At 39.3% G+C, this 22,824-nt stretch overlaps 1 protein-coding gene across 9 annotated transcripts in view; it reads left to right on the top strand.

Annotated features, from left to right (window-relative positions):
- The window catches only part of PATJ (PATJ crumbs cell polarity complex component), a 331,197-nt gene that overhangs the window by 254,888 nt on the left and 53,485 nt on the right, over nucleotides 1-22,824 (top strand). For 6 of the 9 annotated variants that reach the window (XM_074221287.1, XM_074221283.1, XM_074221285.1 and 3 more), the window contains exons 31-34: nucleotides 13,217-13,309; nucleotides 16,848-16,922; nucleotides 18,170-18,238; nucleotides 20,380-20,497. In XM_074221287.1, the coding sequence (XP_074077388.1) occupies nucleotides 13,217-13,309; nucleotides 16,848-16,922; nucleotides 18,170-18,238; nucleotides 20,380-20,497 (355 nt within the window). The remainder of the gene's footprint in view (nucleotides 1-13,216; nucleotides 13,310-16,847; nucleotides 16,923-18,169; nucleotides 18,239-20,379; nucleotides 20,498-22,824) is intronic. The other 3 variants (XM_074221289.1, XM_074221291.1, XM_074221288.1) reach the window with 2 other exon arrangements.

Here is a 22,824-nt window from a genome sequence, read left to right as displayed (position 1 = left end):
CTACAATTCTGTTCCAGTCCTCTTTTAACCTTAGGAACCCAGGGGTTTTTTTGCATTTCTTTGTATCCCCATATGTGCCTGGCACTTAGTAGGGACTTCATCAATGATTGTAGACTAAGAGATTTGACTAAAAGAGCCATCTTAGTGAAGCTATAACTTGGAAAAGTGGAGGAGGGCAAAGGATTGGTTAGCACAGAGAAAGGAGGATGGGACCAGTCTTTCTGTCTCTACCTGACCAGGTTACCTGCCTCAAGAGCTGACGCCATTGCCTTCTCACTTTGGAGATCCTAGTCCATACACATTCTGTTTTTGAAATGGATATTTCAAATAAGTATTTAAATCTGGACTCAATAAACCCATGATATACCCAATACATTTAATGCCAAATATTCTTTCATCTTTATCTGATCCTTTTTTCAATTTTTGGATTTTGTGAATGTTTTATAAAGTGCATAACTTAATTTGGTGCTATATTAATATAACTTATAAATAATTAGTAAGAATTTTTTGAGTACCCATCATGTCCCACTCTGCCTTTGGCCCTATGCCAAGCTAATGGGTTATAAGAATGAAGCAATCTATACTCAAAAAGAGCTTATAAATGTAACAAGGAAGTCCACAAGTATGTATATATTTTTTTCACCTTAAGCCAGGCATGGGGAAACTTTTTTCTGTCAAGGGCCATTTGGGTTTTTATAACATCATTTGTGGATTGTATTTGGTCAAACATTTAATTAATTTACCCATATAAAGCTACTATATTAATTGAATTTCAAGTCCATACCTGGTTGCCTTGGCAACACTAGACCACCAGAGTTTATTGAATTAGGAGAGTGTTATGGTCAAATCCCTTAGAGGAGTAACATGACCTAAATATTTTTTTTTTGACCAAAGCATTCTTCTTGAAAGTTTCATGTAATCTATAATATTGGGTTGGATGTTCCTCTCCATACATAGCTTTTTGGGACTTAGCAATTTTTTTTTAGAAGGGAAAGGTTTCTTTCTAATTCATTACATCTTTTACCTGATCCATTCAGAACACTTGACAGATATGCAGGAAATATCCTGATATAATGCAGGAAATAAGGCTTTTCATAATTTAATTCATGGAAAAATTGAGATCCTACAGGGCCAACATGATCTCCGTCAACTCAGAGGGACTGTTTATATACAAACTCTTTTGCTCCTCCACCTCAGAGACAAATTGACAGTCCCATAATATTTTGAGAAGACCAAATTCTTCCCTTGTTTTTATAGACTGTCTTATACCAATATTTTGCCTTTTGTGGACTGTCTGGGCTGGGCCTCTGATGGGCCACCTACAAGTTTTACACAGAAACTTCATCCTTATTCTTGAGGTGGGGCTTCTGACTTTATGGAATTTTCAAAGTCTACTCTTTTTAGTAATGACAGCTTTTTGGCCAATCAAGGGATTGTGGGTTGGGTACAGAAGTTAAGGTGCATCAAAGAGAGACATATAAAAGTGGGAAAATTTGGGTAGATTCAGGAAGCTGCCTACTCTTGTACTTTTTTGGTGAATGACACCCATAGGTAAGCAAAATCATCCCTCTGGTGGGAGGTAGTTTGTGATTTTTTTTTAAGCTTTTTGCCTGGCAAGCACTTCCTTCTGTTTACACATACATGTATTCCACAGCAAAACTATCTACAACCCACCAAATACTCACCACCAAACCAGCTGTTTTTGATTATCTTCACTTCTATAATGCTAGCTTTGTTCTTCTCAAGGAGAAGCATTCATTCATTCATTCATTCATTCATTCATTAGACCAAATAACCTTCCAGGCCCCTTCTATCTCTTGTCCTGAATTCACAACTCTTTTGTAACTTCAGCTTATATTATCTGATCTCAAGCTAATTTTTCTCCAGATAATGATTCCTCTTTACCTCCTGACCTTTTCTTTGCTAGTAGCAGCAGCAGCAGTAGTAGTAGTAATAGTGGTAGTGATGGTGGTGGTAGTAGTAGTAAATAGTAACTAATATTTATGAAGCATTTATGATTGTCTAATTTTTTGAAGATATTTTATTTTATTTTTTCCAATTACATGTTAGGAAAGTTTTTTCTCATTCATCCACATGCCTATGCATATTTTTAAGTTACCTAATTTCCTTCCACCCTCTCTTCCTATCCCTCTCACCTCAGCGGCAAAAAGTCAGGAGAACACTGTACATACTCATTTGTGTTAAACATGTTTACAGATGAGTCATTTTCAGTTTGAAGAATTAGGATTAAGTGGGGGGGAGAAAATTATCAGATAAGAAAGAAATACATATGAGAAATTTTTAAAAAGTGAATGCAGTAGGGCGGCTAGGTGGCGTAGTGGATAAAGCACCGGCTTGGAGTCAGGAGTACCTGGGTTCAAATCCAGTCTCAGACTCTTGATAATTACCTAGCTGTGTGGCCTTGGGCAAGCCACTTAACCCCATTTGCCTTACAAAAACCTAAAAAAAAAAAAGTGAATGTAGTGTTCATTCACATTGGGTAAGAAGGTTTTGTTTTGTTTTTCTTCCTCTGGATGGGGATAGCATTGTCCATACCTGGTCTCTTAGGGTTGTCCTAGCTCTCTGAACTGCTGGGAGGAGCTGCATCCATCAAGGCTGATCTATTCACAATGCTGTTCTTAATATGTACAATTATTCATCTAGCTTACTTGATCCTCAGCAACCTTGAGAGGCAGACTGTTCCCATTGTGCAGATGAGTAAACTGAGGCAGACACCATCTGTTAAGGGACTTGCCCAAAGACACACCTGGAGGCTAGATTTGAATCCAGATTTTCCTGACACTAGCTCTTTCAGAATGTAACAATAAAGAGAATCTAATTTGAAATGAACCTTAGAGATTTTCTAATTCTATCCTCTCTTTTCATAGATGAGGATACTTGAAGTGATTTATATAAAGAGTGAAATAATTTATATGAATCATTCTTCTCCCTGTGTGACTCTACAAGGGGACAAATCATCCTTCTCTGTTTCTTCCTCATCACAGGCTATCTCCCACTTCTATGTGTCTGCCCCCTAATTTCCCTCTGGCAGTCTGGGGGAATCAGCAAGGGGGCTTCACCCATGGTGGGGCTTTGGGTTCATCTCAGTGGAAGAGAGTATGATATGAGGTGGGGTAAAGAGGGCGTGTGTTCTCAGGCCCCCTTCTAATCTACATTATGGGGACTCTGATAGCAAGCTCATAACAAGATTTTAAAATTCCTAACATTCCCATCTCACCAGCTCCCCCATTAGCATTTCTAGGGAGTTTGAGTGGTGACTTCATTTTTAAAAATTAATTAGGTTGTTTTCCCCAAAAGTCATTTTTTAGGTACAATTTTGAGTTCTACATTTTTCTCCCTCCTTCCATTCCCTCCCCCCACCCCTTGATAGCAAGTAATCTGGTATAGCTAATACATGTGTTAAACTTAAAAGCAACCCCCCCCCCCCAAACAAATTTTAAAAATTAAAAATTCTATGCTTTGGTCTCCATTCGGACTTATCAGTTCTTTCTCTGGATGTGAATGGTATTTTCCATCATAAGTCTTTCTGAACTGTCTTTGATCACAGTATTGCTCAGAGCAGACACGTCTATTATAGTTGTTCATCACACAGTTTAATGTTCTCCTGGTTCTGCTCACTTTACTCAGTAGATTGATTTTGATAATTTAGTAATTAACTGATGCTTTTATTCATGGATATTTTGTTATGGTAGCTATGGGCTGCAGTGATGTGAGCAGGGGACATGGCAACCAGAGTGCAAATACTGTCTCAGACACTTATTACTTATAGGACCTTTAACAAATCCCTTTAGTTTCCTCAGTTTCCTTATCTGTAAAATGAGGGAGTTGGCTTCTGAAAGCCTTCTTAGCTTCTAATCTATGATTCTGTATAGGCTATTTGGGAAGGGAAATAGTATACTTGAGATGTATTTGTTCAGGGCTTGGCAAGTTGATCCAATTTGGGTAGTTGTTTAATAATTTAGGGAAGGGAGGCAGTTTGGCTGATTCTGAAAGCTGTAGTGCCCCTACAAGGGCTATTCGCAGGCAAGATTATGAACATTGTTCCTTCGGGGAAGCCCTTATCTCTCAACTGACTGACTGGACTCCCCCTGCCTTTCCCCCCGCCACCCCAACCCTTGGCTCGTCCTTGCTTCTGGCTACCTGGTACTCTCAGTTAAGGTATGAGCTGCTGATAGGATAAAAGTGTCACCTCCTGGATCCATATTTTTAAAGTTTATTTATCTTACACACGTCATAAGGATCTTGGATTTAGAACTGGGAAGGACCTGACAGCTTTTCCTTCCAAACTTCCCTTTTTACTCTTGAAAAAGCAAAAAGATGACTTAAATTAGCCCAAGTTATACAGATAATAATCAACAGAGTTGATAAATTCAGACCTACCTGTTAGACTCCAAATGTAGCATTGCTTCTCCTATTCCTGTCTATAAACATATTCGGAGCAGTGGATCAATGTTACATTGAGGGGGTCCTTAGATTTTACCCCTTATTTTATAGAGCCTGGTGTGGAGAAATGACATCTCTGATGTCTAGACCCAAGATTTAAATCCCAACTCTCTGATTTCAAATTGGAGTGATTTTTCAGTTGTACCACATTGCTTCCTCTTTTGGGGATATTTTCAACCACTAGTTAATAAAAACGTATTAAATGTTTACCAGCATTATCCGAATAGGTAAGGAATCAAAAAAAAAAAAACCCATCCCAACATCTAAAATTCCTGTTCATTTTCTAATGAGAGGGAGGCAGGATGAGAACCATCAAATAACTTTCTACTGCTTTCCCTATTTTTAATATGTGCATAATTACCATGTTCTCTTTTTAATTTTAATATTGTCCTGATCTGCTTGGCTTCTTTGCCTGGTTCAATGCTGCATTCATATGCAGATGTCAGGGCAGAGATAGCTCTCTATTTTTTTTCCTTGCATCTCTTCTTCCAAAAGGATTTGCTAAGCCTTAATGAAAAGGAAAGGACATTTTGAGAAAAGATCAAAAGAGATGCATTTAAAGGGAGCAGGAGAAGTAGATATTGCCAGGCACCAATGACTGTTGATCCACAAAATAGTTGTGGAGTTTCTTGGCCCCTGAGGCCATAATGGAAGCAGTATTACACACTTTTCATTTTCTGATACAAGAAAATGACCAAAATCACTTTTAGAGACAGATTCTTTTTTTTCCCTTTGGCATGATAGTCAAGAAAGAATGAGTTACAGTACTTTCCAAGCTCCCTTTCAACCCTTAGATTTATATTAATAACTTATATTCACTTGTCAGATATTCTGAGCTGTAGACCAAATAAATAACATAAATCTTGTAATACTTACCTTGCATAAGCGAACATATATGGGGCTCTTCTTATACAGTTCTCCTCTATTCTATGGGCCAGTCTAGGCTGCATTTTTAGCACGTTAGATTGAGGGGAAAAAACTCTAGAATCAAACAATACCAATAGGTGCTATTTTATGTTCCTATTCTGTGCAGATATCCTCTTCACAAAGAGTTCACATTTTTAAAAATGTAGGTAGATGGTGCAGTGGATAGAGCTGGGCCTGGAGTCAGGAGGACCTGAGTTCAAATTTGACCTGAGACACTTACTAGCTGTGTTACCTTGAGCAAGTCACTTAACCTGGATTGTCTCACATTCAGGACCATCTTCAGTCATCCTGAATCGTATCTGGCCACTGAACCCAGATGACTCTGGAGGAGAAAGTGAGGCCGTTGCCTTAGCACAGAACAGCCCTCACTCAATCCAAATCAAGTCCATGGCATCATCTCCTTGGTGTCATGGACTTCTTCTAAAATGAAGGACAAGCACCATCATCAACATACTAGAAAAATAGGTTCTAAACCTTTTTTTTCAGTTGCTCTTTTAATGGCATCTGCCATCCCATTCTTTAAATCATATTTTTAAATTTAAAAAATAAAATAAGTGGCATTATAAAGGAAAACAATTACAGTAAAATAGATTCATCAAAATAAGGTTTTTTAAAAAGTTCAAGGACCCCAGTTTAGGGTATCCTAATTGGGAGAGGCCATTCATATATGTATATAAAATAAATGAGTGAATGGTCATGGGTGTAAGAACCAGGAGCCGCAAGAGCAGAAAAATGGTGCCCCATGGGAGCTGCATTGGGGTTCAGAATGATGAGCCCTCTTCTAATCTCAGCTCTCTGTTTACTCACCGGGGGACCTTCCAGGCACCAGACTACGTACTAGGGATACAAAGAGAGACCGGCACAGAACCCTGTCCTTAAGAAGCCCATATTTGAATAGAGGAAACATCTCAGCATCTTGGTTTCCATCATGTCCCAGTTTACCCAGGAAGCCTTTCCCTGCCCACCTTAATTTATCACCTTACTCCTATTGCCTGCTTCTCATTTATTGTTATTTATGCAACTATTGTCATGTTGTTTCCCCATTAGATAGGAAGCTTCTTGAGGGTAGGGACTGTCTCTGGCCTTTTATTTTTTTAATCTCCAGTACCAGACTACAATAAAATTTAGGGAACTGAGCCCCAGAGATTATGTTCTCACTGTCCTAAGCAACAGGGCCAGCCATGGAAAATCCCCTCCTCTATTTCCCAAACCCAGCATTCTCTACTCTGTGGCTGGCTCTCTCCTTTGGCTCAGTGTCTCTTCCCCTCCTTCTCTCCCACCCCCTCCACCCCAATCAAACTTCTAGTGGCTCCCTAATGGATTTCAGATTAAATCTAAATCCTCAGTTCCACATTAACATTCTCCATGAGCTCCCACAACCCCCAGGGCCCTTATCTAACTTCATTTCTCTTTACTCCCCAGCTTGGTCCTGGGTACATACAATGCTTGTTGAATTGAATTAAACTGTTTATTGAATTGTTGAGACTGGGAGACAGTCTGCCCTACCTGGTCTGGACCTGGTTTTTATTTTCTGTCTATTTTGTCTCTTTAGAAAGGTTGGTAAGGTTAACAGCCATGCCTGGTACTGTAAACTTGTCAGAGGAGGGTTCTGGAGCTAAGAAATCGAGATCTGAATCCTTTGTCCTTCCTTCTCCCTGTGTGAAACTAAGCAAAATATTTTACTTTGCCTTTTAGGACTGTTTTAGGTCAAGTAGTTTCTAAACTTTAAGTACATATTAGCTTTTATGTTACAGTATGATTATTTTTATCTACAATTATAATAGCAAATAATTATATTGCTTCAAGGTTTTCAGCATATTGTCTGTATTTGATCAATTAATTCCCATGTGATTCCTTAATAGATGATACAAGATGATATTTTTATTCATCTAATTATAAATGAGAAATAAGGCATAAAATGGGGTCCATTCTATGCATTCCAACACAGATCCGTAGAGAAATGGGATTCCCTAATTACACTGAATACTACCAGTTGCTCTTTGGCAACAATATTGTGCTGAAGACACCCAGCTGTGGATAGTGGCCTCCCCAGTCTGCAGCCTAACCATCCACATGAGAAAAACCAAGTGGATAACAAAAGTCTATTTTCAGAATGTGAGGTGTTTTAGATACACACATCATAAAGTCGATCTAGTAGGATGAACATTTTGAACATTCATTCCAGGTGAACAAAGATCTGAACCTACAAGGAGTAGGAGGAATAGAGTAGGCTGCGTTTACTTTAGGAAATTAAAGTCCCTTTAACTTCTCTGAACTTTAGCTTCCTAATTTCTGAAATAGAGGTAGACTCACTGATATATACCTCAAATGATTGTTGAAAGAGGTAATATTGATACAGTGCTGGTAAATGTTAAAGTGCTGTAGAAATTGTCAATTATTATTTTTGTTTTTGTTATTTTTATAAAATTATTATGGGAGTACCCACAAGTGAATCTGTGAATGAATTAGTTTAGCTTCTTTAAATCCCCTCTATTTTGCACATGAGGAAATCGAGGCCCAAGAGGGACTTTGATAACATAAACATTCGATATCATAAAATCTTGAGATCAAAGATTTAGAGCAAGGAAAGAACCCAAGAGCCATCATATCCCAATTCTCTCATTTTATTCTGAAGAAAATGATTTAGTCAGTCAGTAAATCTGTATTAAGTGCTTACTATTGTCCCTAGCCCTGGGGGATACAAAAAAATGGAGAAGAAAGCCACAGCCCATGAGAAGCTTGCAATGTAATGGAAGACAGCCTGCAAGTAACTATGGACAAACACATTTTATACAGGATGAATTGGAAATTATCAACAGAGAGAAGGCAGTGAAATTTGGAGGGATTAAGAACAACTTCCAATAGAAATTCGTCTTTTATCTTAGGATATATAAGAAATTGGTGACCCTGGTCTAAGGTGATAAATTCATGGGAAATTGATTATAGCCTATCATAAAACTTATTTAGATCATAGAACCATATGGTCATAGATTGAGAGCTCACCATATGAGCATGTCTTTTGACTTCTATAGAACACAGCCTAGTCCCTTTGTAAAACAGTTCCAAGATTCTGCTTTTGAGGAGTTTTCTGAGGAAAATCCCACCTCCCACAAGAAACCTTTCTTCTTCCCCCTTCTCTCCTGCTTATAGCTTGTTTGTACCCAGATATTTCCATGTTATCCCCACCATTAGAGTGTAAGCTCTTGAGGGCAGGAACTATCCTTTTGTCTTTCTTTGAATCTATCCCCAATACTCAGCACATTGACTATCACATTTTTGTCTGACTCTTGGTTATCCTGTATGAGGTTTTTTTGGCAAAGATATTGGAAGGGTTTGGCATGTCCTTTTCCAGTGTATTAAGGAAAACAGGTTAAATGATTTGCCCAACGTCATATAGCTAGTGAATGTCTGAGGCCAGATTTGAACACAGTTCTTCCTGACTCCACTCTATTCACTGAATCATCTAGCTGCTTCCAACCATGTAGAGACTTAATAAATGTTTATTGGCTGAATGGTTTTATCCTTCTACAACCCAATCTCAATATGAGCCCTTTTTGTTTTCTGATTCTTCCTCTGTGAGGAAGTTGTATTTTTGTGAATATTTAATGAGATGGAGTAGGTCTGGTAAAGGGAGAGAAGGGGCTATTTGCATAATTTCCATTTTACCTTCCAATGTGCAGAGCCTTTCCCGAATGTTCCATGGTCTTATAAATAAATAAATGAAGGGAGGGAGAGGGGGAAGGTAATGAGATTTGTCACGTATCGTAAACATGACTCTGCCAAGAGAAATGTCTGGGAGTTTAGGCTGACAATGGGAATAATAAATCATGGGGGTTACTTGAAGAGAGACAGGACATTGGATGGAGGGCTGGGGGAAGAGGATGCAATAAAGAACCGGGGCTAAATAAAAAGGGACAAATCCCGAATGTAAATGATGTGCGGCTGGGCGGTTCTTCATTTGGTTTATGTAATAAACTCTCAAGGTAATTAGAAAATGAAGCAGCTGGGTATTTTCCCAGGCTCTTCTTGCTCTATAAAAAGGAAGGAAATGGATGAAATTGGCCAGACCACCAATATGGTTGTTTCTGGTCGATTCTTCCCTCCCTAAAGAGCGGCTCCTATTTCCATAACCCGCTAAGAGCTTTCTTTGACAACACTGAGAGTTAGGCAGCTTGTGTGTTGTTATTTCCATTCTGCAGACTGGGCACCTACAACACCCAGAGGAGTGACCAGCTTATGGTCAATTTATTAGGAATTACAAGGCATCGGGGTGCAGATTCTCAAAGCATAGAGGTGGACAGTTCCCCTGAGTCCCTTTGGTCATGAATCAACCTTGAGTTTTGTTCCGTCATTGCTGATTGGCACAAACTGATGAATAATCTCAAAACCCACACACGACTTCCCCAATGCACATCTTGCCTTCCCTTGAGGAGACTGAACTATCATGAAAAATCAGCACTCTTCATAACTCAGGGAACATTATTCCTTCCTAGAGTCTGGCTGCTGTTGTCTAAGATTGCTCTACTTTCCATCTCTGATTTCCTTATGTAACTAAGAATATATCAAAAACAAATGGACAAACAAACAAAAAAATCAACTGTATAGGAAATATCAGGTGACTCCTGCAATCTTAAATAATTAACCTGCCTCCTATTTTTATTTTTATTTTCCTTGAAAATGTTCCGACTTGGGGCGGCAGGGGGGTGGAGAACCCTTTTCCATTATTTTAGAATACACAGTGATATTTTTACAAGCACTTCAATATTCATTTCTGAAATTGTATTGTCAAAATATAGAATATTGAGGAGAAAGATAGCTAGATTTGAAGATGGATAAAGAACTGAATTTGGAGCAGAGAGACCTAGATTTAAAATCCTGCACCTTATACTTACTGTGGGACAAGTCTCTTAAATTTGCTAAACCTCAGCTTCCTCACCTGTAAAATCAGAGGGTTGGATTAGACAAGCAGTGAAGATATCTATGAAGGGACCTGGGTTCTAGTATAACAATAACCATAATAACAAACATTCTTTATAATTCTTTTAAGTTCCACAAAGTCTCTATATATATATTCATACACACACACACACGCATACATATATGCATGTTTGTGTGTGTGTGTGTGTTTGTGTTTATCTCATGGGATCCTTAAAATATCTCTCTGAGATATCAGCTAATATTATCCCATTTAACAGAAGAGGAAACTGAGACTGAAGGAGATTCAATGGTTTACTGAGGATCCCTTAGGTAATAAGTGTTTGAAGCAGAATGTGAGCTTTCCTCAATTCTCTAAAACCCAGGACCAGAATCTAGTACTGTAACTGATGCTTGCCTAAGTCTTTCTCCTTTCTTATCCTGGTCTATTCTAGAGTCCAGTCCTTCTACCACAAAATCACCACTAGAGACTGTGGCAGTAAGGGGGATGGGTCTCATAGCCTGCCATTAACGGGTCTAATTCTCTTCTGAATGAGTAAAAAAGCCTTTAGTAGATACCTAATCTGTGCTTAGAACTGTACTAAGGACTGGACCAATAAATGCAAAAGTAAAGGCATTTTCTGCCCTCAAGGACCTTCCATCCCAATAGGAGAAATGCCTTACATTGGGGACTGGGGAAAGAGAGGTTGGTAATGAGTCAGGGAGAGGTACTTTAGTTTCAAATGGCATAAAGATATTGCCTGAGGCCACAAGACAATAGATTGGTATCTCCCTTTCAGAAACAGTGGTAGAGTTGGTTTAATTATGGCTCATGGTCCCATAATTAGAGAACTAGACAGAAGAGCTTGAGGTGTATGTCTGGGGGTGGATGGTAGAGTGGTTTGCAAGGAGATAATAGCAGAGATGGCTGGAGAGGAGGGTGTGAAGTAAAATGTGGTGAGACCCTCTCCTTCGTGACTCAGTCACCAAACAGAGAATCAAGGCCCTGGAGAAGTTCTATCAGTACTGATCTCCAATTAGGACAGTGAAGCTAACTTATGGATGAAGGGGTGGGGAGGAAAGAGGAGTTTTAAGGATCAAAAGGCAGACAGTAATCATTGATTAGCACCTATTAGCCAGTCTAATGGGGGAGACACCAAGTCTACCCAGAATAAATTGGAAATAGTCAATAGAGGGAATCTTCTTTAAGAGGACTGGGAAAGACTTTTCTAGAAGATGGAATTTTAGCTGGATTTGTAGGAAGCCCACAGAGAGAGGAGGAGGAAGACCATTCCATCCATGCAGGAGAGCACCAGACTGAAGTTGAAAATATGTAACTTCTTTGAACTTGGAGTTTTTTAATCTGTAAAATTAGAAATAATGATACCTGAGGTAGCTAACTCATTAGATAGTTATGAACTTCAAACAAGATGTTAAATGTGAAGCCCAGATTATCATTATCATTATTATTATCACAATGCAAGCCTGGAGATCTCTCCGACTGATACATGTTGTATTGCAATCTTTTTATGTGACATATTAAATGGTAGATGTTTCCTTCTAAAAATGTATTTAGGGAGAATTCATTGTATAAAACGGGTTGATCAGCTAGAGAGCATCCTGAGGAAGTTAACCGGTGGCCATGACAATTCATAACCAGGGCTGCAGCGGCTCTGGTCTTAGAGTTTGCCTGATGGATGAACTAGTTCTTTGACGCTAGGTGATTCTCCTAACTTCTGTCAACCTCAGTTTCCTTACCTGTAAAATGTATATACGAATAGCCCTCCCAGGATTGCTGGGAGAATCAAATCTAATATATGTAGAACATGTTGCAAACTCTAATATACCTTGTATACGCCCCCCCACGTGTGTGTTTGTATATTAAAAATATATTTGCATTTATATACATGAATATTAGCCATAGATTTATATCTAAATATATATATTCAGAGATGGATACAAATAGATTTGAACATTTACTTCTAAATACAAATGTAGAACAAACTATAATGTTGGAGATATATGTTCAAATCTATCTGTATTCATCTCTGAATATATATTTAGATACAAATCTATGGTCATATATTCATATATAAATGCACATTCATGTCTGCCTATTTACATATGTAGTCGGTGTATGCAGATGGGAGATATTAGATCACAGCTATCATTATGAAGCATCATCAAGAGTGCTTCGGGGTAAGGCAGGAACCTATGTTATCATGTCCCTGCTTAAACCTTAAATTATGGAACAAATATGTAATTATGATAATCTTTTCCAAATGGTGGGTAGGGGTTTCCCACTGTGATGCTGGCAAGTAAGATAGCCTTCAGCTAATCATCTGAGAATCTGAAGGTGCTCAAAAAATATTCTCACCATTATTATCAGTTGAAGGAACTGGAGGTAACTATCCTGGAAAATAGAAGGTTCAAGATGAATAGGGTGGCAGTCTTCATATACTTGAAGGGTAACTATGTTATTGTGGGGAGCGGGATCATTAAAACAAAAGTTGTAATAATTATAGGAGGCATTTATATATCATTTTAACATTTGCAAAACATCATTATGACTTGCAACGTCCTTATGAAATAGGTACGATTATGAACCCCGTTTTACAATTGAAGAAATGGAGACAGGCAAAGCTGAAATGACTTGCCCAGAGTCACACAGCTGCATTGAAACTCAAGTCTTTCTGACTGAGCCTAGTGCTCTAACCACTGCACCATCTGGCTGCTGCTTCAATACATCTGTACATGATCCTACTGAACTCTGTAATTCAGTGAATGGTTTTTAGTGACTTTAACCTCATTGGAAAGCATATTTTGGGGCTGTTTGCTTTTTTTTATTAGAACTCATTTTTTTTAGAGTAAAGGTTGATCTTTTTACCTTTTTCTTTTAAATCCCTCTCAGGAACAGAGTGGTCCTGAAGCCATTAGCAATGAAGAAGGAGCCAATACTGAAGTTGATCTAAAGCAATTACCAGAGAGTGACCGTACCCAACTGGTAGGTTCCTGGAATCTGTTTCTTAGTTGGAAATGAATTATTCATCTCTAATATACATTCAAATGAGATCATACATAGCTAGTGTTTTGGAATCTTTAAAGAGTTACCTGATGGATAGCTCACTGTTATTCTAATACCCACTTTTTTTTCCTTTTTCCAAGATTTATTTTGATTATTTTTATTGGTATATCTTGTTCCATTTTCCAGGGCATCCCTTCCCCCTCACATGCATTATCCATTAAATAATATTCATTACAACAAAGAATGCAAAAGAGTGGAGAAACAATTCAGCAAAATGAGCCAGTGTTGGGGCAGCTAGGTGGCATAGTGGATAGAGCACCGACCCTGGAGTTAGGAGTACTGAGTTCAAATCCGGCCTCAGACACTTAATAATTAACCAGCTGTGTGGCCTTGGGCAAGTCACTTAACCTCACTGCCTTGCAAAACCTAAAAAACAGGGCAACTAGGTGGCGCAGTGCATAGAGCATCAGCCCTGGAGTCAGGAGTACCTGAGTTCAAATCTGACCTCAGACACTTAATAATGACCTAGCTGTGGCCTTGGGCAAGCCACTTAACCCCATTGCCTTGCAAAAACCTGAAAAAAAAATTTAAAAAAATTAAAAATTAAAACTAAAAAACAAACAAAACAAAACTAACCAGTGTTTTGAAGGTGTCTAACCATGTACAACATTCCATACCCAGTCCTCCACTTCTTTTTTGTTTAGTCTAGGATTATTGAATTCTCTTAAGTATTGCAAGCCTCAGTGATATGCATTTACTTTGGGTTTAAATCTGTGAACCTATTTGCATTTCTAATAGTGAAATGTTTACTTCACCCATTGAAGACTTTTTTAGCTTTCTTACAAATTTCTCTGAGGGAAAAAGAAGTATCTACTGTGATTGGTGGTTGGGATCAAGATGAATTTGAAACTTTTTATATCTAATCTACTGTTTGAGATAGATGGTCAGGGTAGAGCACCAACCCTGAAATCAGGAGGACCTGTGTTCAAATCTGGTCTCAGACACATAATAATGGCCTAGCTATGTGACCTTGGGCAAGTCACTTAACCCCATTGCCTTAAATAAATTTTTTTAAAAAATGAATCACACTTGTTTCCTCCTATCCAACCAAGACTAAGAAAATTTAATCCTTTCTTCTGTTTACATTTGACTGACTATTTACTTCAATAATATTCCATGAGTGACAGGATCTGAGTTTGAACAAAGGTTTTTTCAGAAACCAAGCCTAATCATTTCTGAAACAGGTTTAATTTTCCATCTCTCTGCCTGCTGCAGTTGATTAGAAATTGTCCCTAAGAGCATTGAGAGTGTTCCCCTTATGTTTTAAATATGGTGTGTGAATAATTATGTCTGCCATTAAAGCCTTGACTGGTTTTCTCTTTTCTTAGCCCTAACTCTCAGGAGGAAGATCTTGTTCTTTGTTCATGCAAAATCTTGAGCTGTGCCCCTGAAACCAGTTTTCCTTGCTAATTTACACTCTACCAGCTCACTGATGGGGGTGGGGGGACTGGTGCCGTGTGGGAGCCCACTCTGCCCTAGGTAACTCATTTCATACTGAAGAGCAAAGCTAAAAAATTTACACATGCCTACACACACACACACACACACACACACATACGTGTCAAAAGGAAGATTCTAAGAATTCCCCTCTGTTTTTGGGGAGCAAATAGAAACTAACTAGCATCATCCCCCTAGCTGACTTCTTTCTTTAGAGCATGGGCCCAGTTGAGATGATTAGTTCTGGTGTGGTGATATGAAACCTGTTTCACAGTTCGATTTTCTTTATATATTGTACTACAGAAAATCTCTTGAGGTTTATACACAAGATAAATTTCAGTTTATTCTAAGCATAAAAAAAGAAAGATGATAAAGGTACCATAGAGTTCATATTGTATGTCAGAAATTCTAAAGAAAACCTTCTGGCCTCCTTTCTCAAATACTCACTGCTCCTCATTGAAACTGAAGGGAGGGGGGGTGGCTAGGTGGCGCAGTGGATAGAACACCGACCCTGGAGTCAGGAGTACCTGGGTTCAAATCCAGCCTCAGACATTTAATGATTACCTAGCTGTGTGGCCTTGGGCAAGTCACATAACCCCATTGCCTTGCAAAAAAAAAAAACCTAAAAAAGAAAGTGAAGGGAGGGGGGCAACTAGGTAGAGACAGAGTACCGGTCCTGAAGTCAGGAGAATCTGAGTTCAAATTTGGTCTGATAATTTCCTACCTGTGTGACTTTGGGCAAGTCACTTAACCCCATTGCCTTAAAAAAAAAAGAAAAAGAAATAAAGGGAAGGGAATCAAACACTATTAAATCTAGAAAATTGGGGATAACTGGTGTTTCAGTAGATAGGGTAGCAGACCTGTAGTCAGAAAGCTCTAAGGTTGTTGTGAGGATCAAATGAGATAATCATTGTAAAGTGTTCAACATACGTGAAACATTAGAGAAATGTTACCATATTTGCAAGGAAATTTCCACGGGAAGTTGGAAAAGCTTCTGTGTTCTGTGGCAACAAAGAGGCTTTTTTTTCATTTTCGCTTAGTTTCTTCCCTAGTTTAACTCTCTTTTTTTTTTTCCTCTTTTTCCTACCATGGCCCTCCTATTACACTGTAAGCTCCTGGAAGGCAAGAAAATTTTGTTTTTATCCTTAAATCTTTAACATCTAGCAATTCAAATTAATTCAACTAGCATTCATTAAAGGGCCTATAAAGAGCCAGGTCCTTTGCTAGGTCGAGGACTAAAAAGACAACCAAAATACTCCTTGTCCTCCCCGGTGGACATCCAAGAAATGTTGGCTAAAATTTGTTTTTTTAAATGTCGGCCAAATCTCAGCAATGAAAGCAATGACAGATCATTTCATCTGATAACCACATTTTACCCATCTGCAAAATGGGAATAATGCTAGTTCCATAACTGACCTCATCTTCTGACTTTTTTAAAACTAGCAATTTAAGATTTGCAAAGCACTTGACAAATATTATCTCATTTTCTCTTCATAATAACCCTGGTAGATATGGCTGTTGGGTTTTTTTTGGTCTTCATTTTTTACAATGAGGGAAAAGCTTGTCACAATTTAATTGACTAGATCAAGGTCACAAGGCTATTAAGTGTTTGTGGAAGGATTTAGATTCTGTTTCCAAGTCTCATTCTGCCTGTTTTGCCACTGAAGAGGAAAAAAGTTTTGTTTTTGAATTCTCTGGGATGGTGAGATTTGAAGCTTTTTTGATACCTTTTTTTTTTTTTTGCAAGGCAAATGGGGTTAAGTGGTTTGCCCAAGGCCACACAGCTAGGTCATTAAGTGTTTGAGACTGGATTTGAACCCAGGTACTCCTGACTCCAGGGCTGGTGCTTTATCCACTGCGCCACCTAGCTTCCCTCTTGATACCTTTTTAAATTTTTTTTTTAGAATTGGAAGTCTAGACCATTCAACAACTAAATGGGAATGGTATTTCTCTTCTGAGAGCAACAAGCCACAATCTAGTCAGGCACTGAAACCAAGGTTTTGCCCCTTTTCTGTTTTAGGATGAGTCGCCCCAGGTAGTCGGGCAAATTCTGGCAGCAGATGAAGCCAGGGGAGGAGAGCCCCTTCCTGACAATGTATGTACCTGCTCTGTTTTCTCTTTGTTCATGGGGTTTGTTTTGGCGGCTCAGGACGGTGGCCATCATCTGCTACCTGTCCTGGAGTCAGGGCCACGTTGACCAAGAGCTCCACCAAGGACTATGGCCACTCACCTTCATCACTGTGGGGATCCAAAGGAGAAGACTCAAAGCCTCCCACCTTGGACCCAAGTTCTTCCTTGTAGACTCAATACTAGCATTTCCCATATATTAAACACAAAGTGACATATTTTAAGGGAGCAGAGCACCCTTATTTTGGGTAAATCGGACAAATGAAGATGAGGGAGATTAAAGCTATGTCGATCTGATTTAATGCATTTGACCTTTGATATAAATAAGAAAGGAGGAGCTACTACGTGTTTCATTTCCTTGGAACACCTTCCAAATCCACTCTCTAAATCTGGGCTTATTAACCTTTTCTGGATCATACACCCTTCTTTGTGCAGTCCTGTGGAGCCTTGTCATATTTCTTAATACATTTTAAAGAGACAATGGATTCCAAAGAGCATCAATGACTGAAACACGGTTTTCATATTATTATAACTATTTGGCAAGTTCCCAGACCCCAGGTGAAGAACCCCTGCTTGCTCTGTGTTCTGGAGCCAGAATTCTAACCCACATCTGACCACTCCAGCTAGAGCCCTCCTTCTTCCCCCTGCAGCCCGCCCTAAGGCTTCCCCAAATGGCATTTCATCTTTGCCTCAGCACCACCTCATGACTCATGTAGAGCGGGTATTTTTGTTTCTCTTAGAAATCAGAAAAAGCTGTAAATGACTTGTCCAAAATCACACCGCTAATTAGTGGTGGAGAGTGCATTTGAACCCAGCCTGTGGAGGCTGACGTAACATGGCCCAGGTGCCAGTCAGGCCTCCTGGTAGCTGTTAAGTAAGTGACTTCTCCATGGCCAACTTTCCTCTCATTTGCCCCGTCTCCCACACTTACCTCATTACCATGGGCTAGATATAGAACAGTGGCTTTATTTTAATAAAAAGAAGTGATCTCAGGAGGTGGGAACTCTGGAAAATCTGGCCCTCATCTATTCCCTATTGGACCCCTTCCCTTCTTTGATCTCAAAGGGTCACTGAGGTCTTTGCGAGTCCAGTGCCCAGCCTTGGCCTTGTGATTATCTGGTCATCTCAAGAGCTTTCAAAGAATTCTAGCCAATGTGTGTCTTGATGTCCTTCTAGACCCAAGGGCCTTACCATGTTTCATCTTTCCTTTTATAGAGGAAGAAACTGAAGTCTAGAGAGGTTTTACCCAAGGATACACAAGAAACTAGTCACAGAAATGAGATGGTAAGGGGCTATCCTTAAAGCAAACAGCGATAAATAGATAGATAGATAGATAGATAGATAAGGTGTTTACCTTATATGTAGCATCTGCAAAATTGTTCCATATTAATATATAATATATATTATAAATATATAGTGTATAAATACATATATAGAATTTTTATATATTCTTTCAAATGGGGAAAAGAGCTTTTAAATTCATATTTGTAATTTACTTTGAGTCATGACTTTTTCTGGGGTGTTATATATATATAAATAGAGCTGCAGGGCACCTTAGGGGGCATGTAACCCCCCTCACATTACAGTTGGGGATGCCCAATTAAGGGGCATGCTTAAAGGCCATGAAGGATAACTTGAATAAGATGTTCTGATGTTATGGACCAAGTAAAAGCGTCCATTTGTTAACATTCTATGATCTCAATCTGTATTAGAACCCATGTAGTATAAAGACATCTTGAAATCTTAGCTCCCAATGTAGCTTTTGCAATTTTTGTCAATTCATTTTTTTCTGTCTGGGCCTCAGTTTCCTCTTCTGTTAAATAAAAAGATTGAGGAGTGATAACAATCTCCAATGTGTAGTCAAAGAATCAATACACAACATGTATGACTTTGTAAAAGTTACATAAGTTACTTCTGACCTCCATTTTTTCATTATAGTTATATAGACCTGAGGCTGGCTAGGTGGTACAATGGATAGAGCACTGGCCCTGGAGTAGGAGTCCTCAAGTTCAAATCCGGCCTCAGACACTTAATAATTACCTAGCTGTGTGGCCTTGGGCAAGCCACTTAACCCCATTGCCTTGCAAAAAACCCTAAAAAAATAAAAAAATATTATATATAGACCAGATGCCCAATGCTCTTCAAATCTGCTGCCAACTCTAAACCTATAATCCTTTAAGGGATTTCTTTGGAAGTGAATTGAATTTCATTTCCTTTGGATATTGGCTTTATTTTTTTATTTATTCCAAATTGAGGTTAATGGTAGTGACAATTTTCAAGATTCATTTATTAAAATTGTCTTCTGCTAAATTCAGATCTCTTATTTAGGGTCCCCCCCCCCTTTGCTAATGGCCTTATCAGAGATGACTAGATGGCATAGAGAAAAGAGCACCAGAGTTGGAGTTAGAAAGACCTAACTATATTTATTATTTACTAGCTGTGTGACCCTGAGCAAGTCACTTAACCTCTGTTTGCCTTAATCCACTGAAGTAAGAAAATAGTAAACTGCTCCTGTATCTTTGCCAAAACAAACCTCATGGACAGTATTGTCCATAGGGTCATGGAGAGTCAGACATGGCAAATCAACTATAATAGCCTTTAAAATATCAGTTTAGAAGCTTTACTACCTCCTCAGTGCTTTGCCTTAACCTCTTACAGGGTCAACACATGTAATATTTTTGGAAAGAAATCAAAACTCAGGGGGAAAATTATATTCTTGTTCTTGTCTTAATGTGATTAATTATTATAAATGCAGAAAAAGTTCGAGAAAGGACAATTCAGACTTAGCAACACCCTGGAATCTCTAGAAAATTCAATCATCAAGTTTCCTATTCAGTTGATGGGTTCTCATTACAGATGCAAAGGGGCATCACCCCCCAGGGGAGGGCTTCAACTTTTGGTGGGCAAGCACTTTTTGTGATATTCCACATTTTCCCAATGGAAATAATCACATGCAAACAATTTCCCCTTCATGGAGTTTTAGTATTTTAGCATCTGGGTCTGAGCTCACAATATTATGTTGCTTTACATAGTAATCTTTTGGGACATGGGGTGGGGGAGGCTTAGATTTGTTTCACAATCAGTAAGCATGCATTAAACCCTTACTGTCTCCAGGCAGGGTATTAGGGCTCTGAGAATACAAGGAGCTTGAGTTCTCTTGGTGTTTATTGATCAAACATCAAATTCATCAAAGTCAGCTGCTGCATCTGGGGCCACCATGGCTGTTTTGACTTTTGCATACCTGGATGCAACTATTGGGTGTCATCAGTGGGATTTGATCTCTGGTCTACCCTTTACTCCAGAATGGGAGATTCAGACTTTTTCAAGTCCTAAAATCCCATTTAAGTGCTTGCTATTGTCATTATTAATCCTGATTAGAATAATTTCATTCCTCATTCCCTTACATTTGTTTTCTTTCTTTTCAGATTGTCAGCCAGGTGAAGCAACCCAAATATTCTACCAAAAAACCCATTGGTTCAGAGGAGATCCCTCTGGCCCCCTCTTCCTCATGCCGGTCCGCAGACACAGAGCTCACAAGCCATGGTAAGAGACTCTTCTGAGATCCTTGACAAATCCTTGAAGGCATCATTGCCAGTGGGTTTTCGCTTCCAGTTTGAGAAGCTAATATTTGCCTTTTTCTTCATCTCTTCCTGGCTGATGCTGCCTTCCTGGAGGTTTGGAAAATAGATAGAGTGAATAATGGATTGCACCCACCCCACCCCCTTTACTTTGACTGTGTAAGAGGCCGTTGAGTGATGGAATATTTAAACTATGGAGGAATTCACCAGTGACACAGACTGGGATTAAGGCCGTTGTCTGTCAGGGTCTTTTGCATATTTTATCATAATTCTTGTTTCCTGAGCAGCTCAGCCATCAAGGGGTGAGTTTTCAAACAACTGTCTATGTATTAACTCTTCATTCACCTGAATGTGGCATTTAGCTTGCTTTGGTGACCTCTTCTACTGACACCCAACTGGGAACTAGGAACTAAGTAAAAATTGCTACCCAATAGCCAAAATGCACTGCCATTTACTTACTAAGATTTATTAAATGCCTGCTTGATGATGCAGAACCATCTGGTTAGCACTAAAGGAATAACAGTGTTGAAGGAGACAAGGCCCCTGCCCTCGTGGACTTTACAATCTGGGAAGGGGAATGAGATGGCAGCATATATGGCTGTACTGCACAATATCTCATTCTAATCAAATTACAGAAGTCCATGGAAAGTCATTAGTAGACCAGAGAGTTGAGGCCAGGCTCCATTATGGGAATGCAGGGACCAGGGATATTCTGGATGGATTGCAATCTGCATTATTACCAGGAACATCCAGATCTGTCATTGTACAGAGTTACTGGCTCATTTGACTCTAAAAGGTGGTAGGATTCCAGTGTCCTCTTGAAGAAGGGAGAGTATTTCATTCAGAGGGTACAGCAAAGGAAGAAAAATAGAATAATACAGGATTTATTACAATAGCAGAGATTGGCTCAGTTTACCTCACCCATGTGGAAGGTGCTGAGATTAGAAAGGCAAATTCTGAAGGGTCTTGAAGGTCAATAAAAAAAGTCCAAATTTGGGGAGGAATAGAGGGGAAAACTGCTTGAGATTTACAAGGTCTATTCATATTATTCAGACAACAATCTCCTTACTACCTCCCCTTTCTGTCAACCCTCACTCACAGCCTGCACGCTCCTTTTTCGTACATAACCCCGACATGGTGGCCCATCGTCCATTAGGAGTGACATACAGAAGATATGAAAGGGGTGGGGCACTAGAAGGAGACCTGCTAATAACAATAATAAAGGGCCAACTGATGCTATAACCAGGAGGTGGAAAAATTAATTATAAAAATTTAATGAGGGGCAGCTAAGTGGCACAATGGATTGGCCCTGGAGTCAGGTGGAGCTGCGTTCAAATCCGGCCTCAGACACTTAATAATTGCCTAGCTGTGTGACCTTGGGCAAGTCACTCTTACCCCCATTGCCCTAAATAAGTAAAATTTTTGAAAAGTTAATGAGTTTTTATTAGTTACCCTAGCCCAGGCCTGGGCTCAGGGATACAAAGAAGGCAAAAGTCAATCTAATGGAGGAACTCCCAGCCTCATGGACTTTTGGATCATTTAACATAAGGACAAACAATCTTGTAGGGTCTCAGGGCATCAGAAAGTAGAATCTAGAGTATTTAGTGAATTTAGTTGGAAAGACTTGGATTTGAATTCTTCTTCAGACAGTGGGCTTCTCCCTAATCCTTGAAATGTTTACCAGAAAAATGAGGTGGTGTCTGTGCTTTTTGTGAAGTAACTTTTCCCTCCTCTGAGGAGGAATGAGACAAATGCCCTTGGGATTCCTTGGGCCCCAGCCAGGACTCTCTGGTGGCTCATCCATCCTTATGTAACCTAAATCTCTCCCCAGTGATTGGTTTTTCACAAATACCTCATTTTGCTTGCTCCTCCCACTTAAACACTTCTCTGTCCTTGACATTTCTTTGAATTTTCTATAATAGCCCTTTTTTCCTCTAAATCCAGTGATGGAACAAGAATCAAAGACTCTCAGAGTTAATGACAACCTCAGTGGCCATACTTGAACAAGAGTCTTCTTGATAATGTCCCCCATAAAGGTTTATCCCAGTCTCTGCTCAGAAACCTTCTATGAGGGAGAGCCAATCCATTATGGGGCAGCTCTCATGTCCCCCGTGCCATAGTCCCTTTTCCCCTTTGGTTCCCAGTTCTTCTCTCCAGGGCTAAGCAGTCCAGTCCAACCCCACATAAAGTGTAGACTCTTTACCAAGGGGATCTCCTTGTTCTTTTGTGGTACCTGGCAGGGTGACTTTTTTGGTAAAGATGCTTTCTGCATATTCTACATGGCTAAGGATC

This window comes from Macrotis lagotis, chromosome 2 (genome assembly GCF_037893015.1).
Source record: "Macrotis lagotis isolate mMagLag1 chromosome 2, bilby.v1.9.chrom.fasta, whole genome shotgun sequence".
NCBI classification, from domain to species: domain Eukaryota; kingdom Metazoa; phylum Chordata; class Mammalia; order Peramelemorphia; family Peramelidae; genus Macrotis; species Macrotis lagotis.
The sequence above is the reverse complement of the archived record's forward strand: the minus strand, read 5'-3'. Positions and strand labels throughout refer to the sequence as shown.